This window comes from Cicer arietinum, chromosome 4 (assembly GCF_000331145.2).
Source record: "Cicer arietinum cultivar CDC Frontier isolate Library 1 chromosome 4, Cicar.CDCFrontier_v2.0, whole genome shotgun sequence".
Taxonomy (NCBI): domain Eukaryota; kingdom Viridiplantae; phylum Streptophyta; class Magnoliopsida; order Fabales; family Fabaceae; genus Cicer; species Cicer arietinum.
In genome coordinates, this window is record NC_021163.2 from 884,820 (window position 1) to 895,821 (window position 11,002).

Below are 11,002 nucleotides of genomic sequence, written 5' to 3' on the forward strand. Positions count from 1 at the left end.
AGAGAAAGAGAAAGAGAAAGAAAGATTTCCTAGTTTGGTAAATGTGTATTGGCTTTCAAGGTGATTAAAAGAGCTTGATTCAATTAGAAAAAAAGTAACAAAATAACTTTTTCCTTTCTCTATTTGCGATCTATTATCCCATCCACTTATAATTTCAAAACAAACAAATAAATTTACGTCTTATATCATTGTTAACTTCTCGAATGCAGTAAATAAATTAACTTCTGAAATGAAGCTTGGTTTTATAATTTATTTTAGGGTTAATATTATTAAATTAAAAAAACAATTTTTAATATTTTAACTCTAGTAAATAGTATTATTTATAATTGATGTGACAAGATATTTAATTTGGAGGAGCAGTACAAATTTTGGTACAGCAATTTCTGATGATACAATTTCATGTAACTGCATTTTACGGTGCTACATATTGGATGTCCTATTAACTAGGGAGACATATATTCTTCAAAGTTGATGTGAATTGTCGGCATGGGACAATTGCTATCTTATGTTTTGTTTGGGCGAAGGGAGAAGAAAGTGAAAGGAAATAAAATAAAAAGAAAAGATATTAGAGAAATGAAAGTTAGATGAATATTTAGTTGTTTGTTAGGAGTGAAATTGGATAGAAAGTAAAAACTAAAAATAAGATGTGTGTTTTATAAAATGACAAAGGTAAAGGTAACCTTATCAAAAAATTGAATGATTTCAAATAAACACAAATAGATTTAAGTAATTTTTTTAAAGAAATATTTATTAAAATAGAAACAGATTGTTGCAAAAAATTAATTGATAAAAACAATTTATCTATTTTATCTATTTAATTACTTTTAACACATGTATAATTCACTCAAAACATTTAAGACCCAAAGTAACACCCAACATTTTTTATACATATATTAATTTAATACAGAGTATTTTTTAATGGTTGATAAAAAATATTATTTGTCAAGAAGCAATAAAAAAAATCGACTAATAACTTGATCTCATAAGAAAAACTGAATAGCGATAAGGATGTTGTTTGTGGCCTTTTATTCTTTTTAAGAGAGAATCAAACAAAGGAAGGTCCAAATCTCCATAAACTTTCCCCTTCATCTTTCTCTCACTTTCGGTGATACCAAGCACACTCTTACGAGGTGTATTGAATTGAGATTTCAAGAGAATTTAAAAGATGTTTTGATTAAAAAAAATCATTTGATATTCAATTAAGATTTTAAAGGATTATATATAATTTCTGAAATATTCAATTGAGATTTCAAAAAAAATAAAATAAAGTGGGCAACAAAATCATCGATGATATTCAATTGAGAATTTTCATAACTTAAAAATTGTCTCTTGATATTAAAAAACATACGAATTTTGATGGATTCTTTAATATAATGTATTTTGTGACACTTTTTAGTTGAAAATATATATACAACTCTCATTCAGCAATATCACAAAAACTCTTAAGACTCTTTCAACAATATTGCTCTTATTTTTCACCATTTCTCGCTCTCTTACTGCACATATCAGATTTTTATTGTTCTTTTTCATCTTTTTTATGTTGTTTTTGCATCTTGCTAGTTGCTTTTATGTTTTGATTCTTCATGTTTTTGTTGTTTTTCATATATTTCTTTTAAATTATTTTTTGTTGGTCTTGTTAAGTATGCATTTGTCCTATGTTATAGTTTAAATAAAAAAAAATATTTTGTCCCGTGTTATAGGATTTAAGGTTTGCGACTTAAAGTTTATGGTTTGAGGTTATTGTAATTAGTAGAGTCTAGAATTTGAGGTTTACCGTTTAAGATTTGAGATTATTTTGATTTTATATGAACTAAAAATATTAACTTTTGAAAATTTGTATGTTAAAATAGACACTAAGACTAAATAAAAAAATTACATAGGGACTAATTAATGTTGGTAATCTTTTCTGAGTTAAAACCAATATTTTAAAATGGTATATGAACTGAAATTTTATTTAACTTTTAGTTAAGAAAATTATTTAGTAGTAGTAGGTGGTTGTTATTTTATTATTAAATGACAATGATTATTATTATTGGTATATTGTTGATCAAATGAGAGATTTACGACAAGGAAATAACAACAAGAAAAAAAGGAGAGATAAAGATAACTATGAAGCTAAAAACATGAAAGATGCTAATAAGTTGTTGCTCCTAGAGTATTTTATAAATCTATAAATGATGGATTATGTGATGCCAATGGATCAATCAACAAATAAAATGTAGAACATATTATACTTCCTCGTCTCAATGTGAAAATCAAAGTTCCTAAAATTTATAATAATGACTTGAGACGAATGAAGTGGTTTAGTAATCAAATAATATATGATGTCAACATTGATGAAAAACAACTTTGTTGGATGAGACTCTACTTCTAAAACTTTCACAACCTGTGAAAAAAAATGGAAGAATTACTTGAATGTAAATTGTTCATAATCTTTTAAATCTAATAATAGTTACACTTTTAATATATCATAACAATTTAAAAGAAATAATCTTTTAAATTTAATACTTTAAACGAAAATTTTAATAAGAATTACTTGAAAGAAATTTGAGTGAGACTAACAAATAATAAATTATTCATTGTTATTATATCCTCTTTGTATGACAACCACATAAAGTATTATTTCGTTTTGGTTTTTTAACTATGTGGTTCTCGGGAGAAGGGACCATAATAATTTAGAGTTTTTTTTGGAAGGTAAGTAAAACATAATTAAAAATTGTTATTAATTGAAATTAGTTAACCACTTTAGTCAATTATTTGATTACACATAATAATAAGAATCGCTATATATATATATATATTAATAATTAATAATAATTCAATGTGGATATTCCCTTGCAACTATCTATATTAGCCAAGTCACCAATCTAGTAGAATCAGTTAGTCTCTCACGATGCGATGAATCAAAATTTAAATTATGATTGAGATATATCCACATTTAGTATTTAACAGAATCTCAAATAAAATTATCTCACGTGAAATTATATATGATGTAAAAAATGAAAAATATAGTGAAAGTAATTTGAAAAAATAATTTAAATGGTAAAATAAATTTTAATTAATTAAACTAAAAAAATACTTTATTAATTAATTATTATAAGAAAATGGAATCTGTTGAGCCGTCTATATAGAGCTTCGTACTCACTTCCTCAACCCTTAGACAATTAGGGAAGACGATCTATATGACTAACAAAATGATGAGAAACGTCTACAAATGAACGAAGTTTATACCGTTAAATCTTTCATGCATGCTTGACAATGTCAAAAAAGTCAACTTGTTTATGTTCTTTAACCCAAACAGAACGAACCTTTTCGAACATATTATTATTGCAAAGTAGTAATATTCATATGCTAACCAGAATAATATCCCCCATCGCTTACTTGTAACAAGAGACTTAAACATCTTAAGTACATCTCAAGTAAGTGTGAGAGGTTCAAATTATATGTTTTGTGTAGGGACAAACTAGTTGATAGAAAACAATTCATCTTATGTTCCCAAACTTATTTGTATGTTTATGCATAATAATAACTAATAGTAATTAACTCAATGTTTTTTTTACTTGCAAATATTCCTATCTGATTCATATTCATTGGTTGATGGATAAACTACCACAAATCTTTAAAATAATTTTGTGTCTTTAAAAATTTATACAAAAACAATATTTTGTTTACTTGAATTGTATTTTAAAACAAAATAAAAATAAATAACTATTATACCAATAGAAATATTTTCTCAAATTGCAAACTTTATAAAATATAAAACCTTTCCTTTTTTATCCGTTTTTAAATAATTTATTGGAAAAGTATAAACTATTTCTAATTTTATGATATGTTACAAATTACAATCATTCATTCATTTATTATTTTTTTATGCAGCGATATTTTTTTGTACCATTTATTAGTAAAGTGTAATAAGTTTTTTTTGTTGTTGACAAAAGTGTAGTAAAGGGTTATAAATTATAATATTCGTTCTGTAAAAAGAAAAGGTTATAATATTCTACATTTTGATTTTTGTTTTACGGAAAAAGAATTTCTAGGGTCTGGTGTTGGCGTTCGAGAGCACACACTGTTTGAATCAATTCCATTCTTTCTCAATCGGATTGCATCACTCTCCGATCTTCAAACCCTAACAACAATGGTCAGAGGATTGCTCAACAAACTCGTTTCCCGCTCCCTCTCCGTCGCCGGCAAATGTCAGAACCAACAGCTCCGCCGCCTCAACATCCACGAGTATCAGGTCTCTCTCTCTTTATCGAGATTTATTTATTCACAATCATAAATCGTTTGTTTCTTATGATGATTCTGTAGTTAATTTCATTGAATCTTTCATTTGTGAAATCGTCGACGTTTATTTAAATCGATCGAGTGTTCGCCATTAACGCAACGGATTTGGATGTTTTTTTTTGAAATTAGGGTGCTGAATTGATGAGCAAATACGGAGTTAATGTTCCGAGAGGCGTTGCTGCTTCTTCCGTTGAAGAAGTCAGAAAGGCTATCAAGGACGTATTCCCCAATCAAAGCGAGGTAATCGATAGTTCATACCACAACTTGATGTTTGCTTAAAATTGATCAGTTTAATGTTAAATTTGAGAACTGTAATGTGTTTTCATCAATTCCTTGTTTTAAGATATTGAAGTCTAAGTTATGAAATTTTCTACACTGGAAATTAATTACAAAATGTATTAGATTGGTGGAGAATTTTGACTGTGACGACAAGCAGTGTAACTGAGATTATTGTTGTGCAGTTGGTGGTTAAGAGTCAAATTTTAGCCGGTGGAAGAGGTTTGGGAACTTTTAAAAGTGGTCTTCAGGGAGGAGTACACATTGTTAAGACTGATCAGGTTGAAGACATTGCTGGTAATGAATTATCCCTCGGGTCTTATTTCAATTCAAGTTTTCCTGTTCTCATTTCATGTCCATGCCTTTCAATATAAGTCTCTTTGTTAGTAACTATTAATTTATTCAATTTGAATTCAGAGAGGTTAGAACATATTATACTTGATAACCTAAATTTTCGATGATCTTTTTTGGCTTGGGCCTTTCATAGTTTTGTTATTGTCATTGTTATTTTTTCAGGGAAGATGCTTGGGCAGATACTAGTTACCAAACAGTCTGGTCCTCAGGGAAAAATTGTTAGCAAGGTTTGAAATTATTCGATATTCTGTTTTTAAATATGCTAGCATTTTCAAATATCATTGAGTTGTTACTGTTTGTTTTCTATATGAAATTTACTGCCTTCGGAGCCCACTGTGGGTCTTTTATTTTATTGCAACATGTCTGTTGGAGGATAAATTGTTGCTTGCAAAATAGTACGCTGAAGTTTAGTTAGTTTTCTGGACTGACCCAGCTGATTGGATCGATAAACCGGACACTAAACCAATCTGGTTTATTGTGTGGATCAATTTCAGCTCATGAACTGTTAGCCCAGCCGCCGAAACTGGTGAATCAGTATGAGTTGCGTCGTTGGACTGGTCAACTGGACATTTGTTATCCATGTTATACAGTTAAAACCATTTGTTGTATTTGATAGGCTAGCCGATTGTTATATCTGCAGTTGGATTCTAAGTGATTGTTGTATTGATAATGGAAGTAAATTTCATGTCAATTGGACATCACAAGTACTTCAGGAATTGCTCATGGTTTTTAATTTTTTTTAAACTGCATACACAATGATAACTGCTACATTGTTTTATTTTTAGCATCATTCAATTTATTTACGCAGAATATATATGAAAGGGCGACGTATTTTTGCTGGATGATTGATTGTTTGACATCCAATGGTCTAATTTATACAGGTTTACCTGTGTGAAAAGCTGTCACTTGTAAATGAGATGTATTTTGCTATAACACTGGATCGTAAAACTGCTGGTCCAGTAAGTTTCCTATGATATTACCTTTGATCTACTTAAATACTTAATCTTGTAGCTTATTTTATCATGTTTAAATATTGACTTTTGTAACCTTTTTTCCTTTAAATTTTAGTATTTTACCCATAATAAACAGCTATGTTGCTTATTACAATTTTCCGTTATGCTTTTGCAGCTTATTATTGCTTGTAAAAAGGGAGGAACCAGCATTGAAGACCTTGCAGAGAAATTTCCAGACATGATTATAAAGGTTTGTGATTCCTGACATTTCTCCGAGCAGTATTCTTTACAAACTATGCCTGATGCATACCTTCTGTCTAGTAGGTTCCTATTGATGTTTTTGAAGGAATTACCGATGAAGATGCTGCAAAGGTTGTTGATGGTTTGGCTCCCAAAGTTGCCGACAGAAATGAATCAATTGAACAAGTGAAGAATTTGTATAAACTTTTTGTTGAAAGTGACTGCACCCTTTTGGAAGTAAGCATGCGCATGTTTTAGTTGTGTGCACATTCTACAATTTTTCGTTTTTTAAGAATCTCACTAACGACTGTTAATTAACTTGAACAGATCAACCCCATGGCGGAGACAGCTGATAAACAACTAGTGGCTGCTGATGCTAAGTTGAACTTTGATGATAATGCTGCATACCGCAGGAAAGAGATATTTGCACTTCGTGATACAACACAAGAGGATCCTCGAGAGGTTTAGTTACATGCTCTTTTTTGTGTTTTACATTACATGGGAATTGAGCATATGAGCCGTAAACCCACCCCATCATTACAACTTGAGCTTGGGGTTTTGTAACCAGCCCATTGGTATTTTTGGGCAAGCCTGCTTTGGCACTGTATCGCTCAATATTTTAGAACATTTATTGTTACAATTCGTGATAAGTAATTAAAATTCTTGAATTAGAACTTATGATAATTTACTTATATATACTTATTATGTTAATGTATTTTTTGGGTAATATGTATATTATATACCGCCTTTTTTTATTACTTCTATTTAATAACAACTATTCAACACAATCAAAATTGTATGTTTTATTTTAACATTGAGTTGGCCCAGTTATTATTTGGACAAGATTTAGCTCCAAAATTGTCCTGACTAAAATGTTGGATTGGGTTCATTATGATATTTTGTTAAACCCATTTCATCCTGTCCCATATACACCCCTTAGCTTATAACCTAGCTGAAATAGCAACTTACATCTTTTTTTGCTATACTCTAATGCCTTTGATATGTACATGGAGCTTGTGTTTATTATACTGTTACGTAGTTAAGTGAGATTCTATATGGCAGTACCAAGATTTCAGATTATATATTTTTGCCTGATTAACAGAATCCTAAACCCTAAACCTAGCTGAAATAGCAACTTACATCTTTTTTTGTTATACTCTAATGCCTTTGATATTTACATGGAGCTTGTGTTTATTATACTGTTATATAGTTAAGTGAGATTCTATATGGCAATACCAAGATTTCAGATTATATATTTGTGCCTGATTATCAGAATCTTATTTTCTAGATCCTTTTGTTTCTTTTCACCTGGTAAATGCAACATGATTTGTGCCTTTTATCTTTTGAACAGGTAGCTGCTGCAAAGGCAGATTTAAATTATATTGGGTTAGATGGAGAAATTGGCTGCATGGTGAATGGAGCAGGGTTAGCAATGGCCACAATGGATATAATTAAGTTGCATGGGGGTACTCCTGCCAATTTTCTGGATGTAGGTGGCAATGCCTCCGAAGGCCAGGTAATGTTTTAAAGACATGATTGCTCTCATTATGGTATAGGTCTTAGATTGTTTAGATCGAGCTGGTTGCTCTTATTTCCTCATATATCACATCTGTTTGTTGAAAAACATCCTTTATTTTTCGCTAATCACCTTTAATAATCTCTGCTTAAGATGGTTTTGTTCATATTTTTTGTAATTGTGTAAATCAGGTGGTTGAAGCATTTAAGATATTGACCGCTGATGACAAAGTGAAGGCAATTTTGGTTAACATCTTTGGTGGTATTATGAAGTGTGATGTTATAGCAAGTGGAATAGTGAATGCTGCAAAACAGGTTAGTAAAGTTATGCCTAAAACAAAATTGATGCCTTTTAAAAACAGCTTTATCCTATCTCCTACATATGAAGAGGGTATTTCTTTGTGTAGTTAAATTATTAATTTCATCATTATTAGCAGTTTTAGATAATGGTTTTAATTGGAACTATTTGATATTGAAAGGATAATAACATGGTTTTAAGAAAATGTAAATTACTTATATTTGTGCATTGTAAGATTTTAATTTTGATCTATGAGGTTGGTGTGGGTGTAGATTCTTGATATTGGCAATCTTTTAAATAAGACTAATATTATTGTTTTCACCTTCACATTTTATCCTTTGATTTTTTTCTAAAAAGAGAATAGGGAATGAACACGACATCCATATAATCTATTCTTATAATTAACTTGTCGTTATTTTTTAGGTTGCACTAAAAGTACCAGTAATAGTTCGTCTTGAAGGCACCAATGTTGATCAAGGGAAAAGAATTTTGAAGGTAAATGTTTGGTTTATTTATATCAAATAAACTCTGTTTTAAAAAGGAATCTAGAATGTTTCAATTGTTTTGTAAAAAAAAGAATGTTTCAAATGCTTATTATATGTTGATCAATGTTTAAACAGGAAAGTGGTATGGCATTAATAACGGCTGAAGATTTGGATGATGCAGCTCAGAAAGCAGTGAAAGCTTACAAATGAAGGGTTAATTTCGTTCATATTTTAAAATCAGTTTAGTTACAACACTATTATACTATTTTTTGAGTTACAAATTATTGACGAGAAGGGAATAGATGCAAAAATTTTTCTCACTGAAGCCGCAATGCTATTAAAGCAATTACAATAAGTTAAGGCTTTCCACATTATTGTTCAATTGGGTTGATTCACGTGATTGCGTGTCTTCTATCTTATAATTTAAGATACTGGTCCTTTCGGGTTAGTCTTTGGTTGAGTTCCCTTATTCTTTATGCGAATGACATGGAATAGCTTGTCTTTCTGTTGGACATGGGAGTGGAAACGACTGCTATTAAAAACTTAGGATGTTCAATTGTTTTTGGATGAGGATTTTCAATTTTGAATGTTAAATTGCTATTCGTGAATCCAATATATTAAGTTTATTTCTTACGTTGTAATTTCTTTTTCTAGCTCTTAAAATGTTTATTGGGCTCGAAGTTCATGAGGACATCCATGGCCCCCAGAAAATAGAGTTGACGAAGACATCATTGCTATTGGTTTCTAAAGACTCAACTCGACAATAAAACAAATTTGATTTCTATCTTTTCAATGCTTCTCTGGATAGGTCTCAAAAATGGAGGGCGTGGTGATTATAGTAATTATCGTTGAAAATCAATTATATATCTCGGGTTCAAACTTAGAATTTTTAATGCAATTATACCATTTTATCAATAGACAAATATAAAAGCAGTTAAATTTAGATACCAACACGAACTAGTTTTTGAGAGTTGAGATACGCCGAAAGAAATTATCCATTGCTTAAACACAGGATATTGTTCTAATGATATGGTTTAAAAGAATATTAACATTGAGTTGGTTAAAAAAATTAAATGTCATCGCTGGTTTTATTTTTATAATATTTATGTTATGTTTAGTTTCAATACTTATAATGTATAATTTAAATTTGAAATCTATATTTATATTTAAATTTAAATAAAATTTGTCTTATAAAGGGCTAATCTATTTAAGAAAAAATAAAATGTGTCATTTGCTTCGTTTATATGATGATGATAATATATTTTATTTTAAAAAAAATCACTACAAAGTAAAATTGCTTAAATTAGTAATTAAGGGATGAAAATAGTGAGAGCAAGGGTTTCAAGTATCAACTAGCTCATTGAGTAAAAAAAAAGTATCAACTAGCTAAGCATTATATTTATGATATCTATCTTTGTAAATCCTTAATAAACATCTAGGTGTAGTTGATCCACATGTTGCTACTACTCTATTAAATATATATAGGATAAAACCTTTCAAAGGAACTACTTGATGGGACTGTGTATCTTTACTTTTTACACGGGTAGAAGATGAAATTAAACATCATGAAAATGACTTCAAACAGTATGCTGTTTTTTAGTTTAAAAAGTATGCCGGCGGAGGACTTTGGGGACTGAGAAGAGAAAGAGATATCAAAATTTGGCTTAAATTGCCACTATTAATATCCATAAAATAAATTAAAAAAAATTGATTTTAATTCCTGTGAAATACAAATACAATTCATTTTTATTTTTAATATTTAACGCTTAGTTTTTTAATAAGTTAGTAATAAATGATTTTAAATTCAGGATTTGCAAAATTTAAAAAATTTGATTTTAATCTATGCAAAATAAAAATTTATTTTAGTCCCTCCAAAATGTAAGAAATTTATTTTAGTCTATACATAATTAATAAAAGATTATTTTATTCCTAAGTATAATTTTTATGATAAATTAGAATTAATCTTGTAAAATCAATTACCAATTATATAGGATTTGACAATTGAATTCATAACCCCACTGTAATAAAAACAAATATTACATATTAATAATAAACATTATTAAAGAAACTTGTAACCACATTTAAACGACATAATTTACAACTCAATTTAATGAACTAGTAAATTAAATTACAATAGCAATAGTGAAGTTATAACATTGTTCCACAATACATCAGGTTACATCAAATAAAAATAAAACAGTAAGTCCAAAACAGGACTTGCAGATCATCCTCTGGACATGGACCGAGCATCAATCACCTACAACTGCTAAGGTATAGAAAATAAAATGGGTGGAATAAAATATGAGTGAGTTCTAAAAATAAAGGGAGAAGTAGTTTTAAAATATTTCTTTCATAAATATGCATAAAACATGAAAATATTATGCATCTCATGCTAAAGCTCTCAACTTCAATTTTCATAAAAGCTTAACTTCAAATATTCTTTCTTTCTTTGTTAATAATTTTGAAAAATATATGCATGACCTCAAATCTTTTTCTTAGAATATGAAGGAAAAAAAAAGTCCAATTATCTTAATATGGATCACCAAGTTAATCGAGACCTAATTGGTAAAGGTGGTCTGACCATACCTCAATCAGTG

The 11,002-nt window shown here is 29.1% G+C and overlaps 1 protein-coding gene across 1 annotated transcript; it reads left to right on the forward strand.

Moving 5' to 3' along the window:
- Window positions 1-3,964: 3,964 nt before the first annotated feature.
- Window positions 3,965-9,038, forward strand: LOC101493504 (succinate--CoA ligase [ADP-forming] subunit beta, mitochondrial). The gene is made up of 12 exons (XM_004495017.4): window positions 3,965-4,237; window positions 4,414-4,524; window positions 4,746-4,857; window positions 5,077-5,141; window positions 5,796-5,873; window positions 6,043-6,117; window positions 6,192-6,344; window positions 6,435-6,569; window positions 7,459-7,623; window positions 7,815-7,937; window positions 8,344-8,415; window positions 8,541-9,038. The coding sequence occupies exons 1-12, from the start codon at window positions 4,136-4,138 to the stop codon at window positions 8,613-8,615; spliced, it is 1,266 nt and encodes a 421-aa protein (XP_004495074.1). The 5' UTR covers window positions 3,965-4,135; the 3' UTR covers window positions 8,616-9,038.
- Window positions 9,039-11,002: the final 1,964 nt, after the last annotated feature.

Excerpts from the sequence above, each read along its gene's own strand:
- LOC101493504 (XM_004495017.4), top strand. The coding sequence starts at position 4,136 with ATGGTCAGAGGATTGCTCAACAAACTCGTTTCCCGCTCCCTCTCCGTC. Across the intron at positions 6,118-6,191 it reads TTCCAGACATGATTATAAAG|GTTCCTATTGATGTTTTTGA; the intron begins GTTTGTGATTCC and ends TCTGTCTAGTAG. Across the intron at positions 6,345-6,434 it reads GTGACTGCACCCTTTTGGAA|ATCAACCCCATGGCGGAGAC; the intron begins GTAAGCATGCGC and ends TAACTTGAACAG.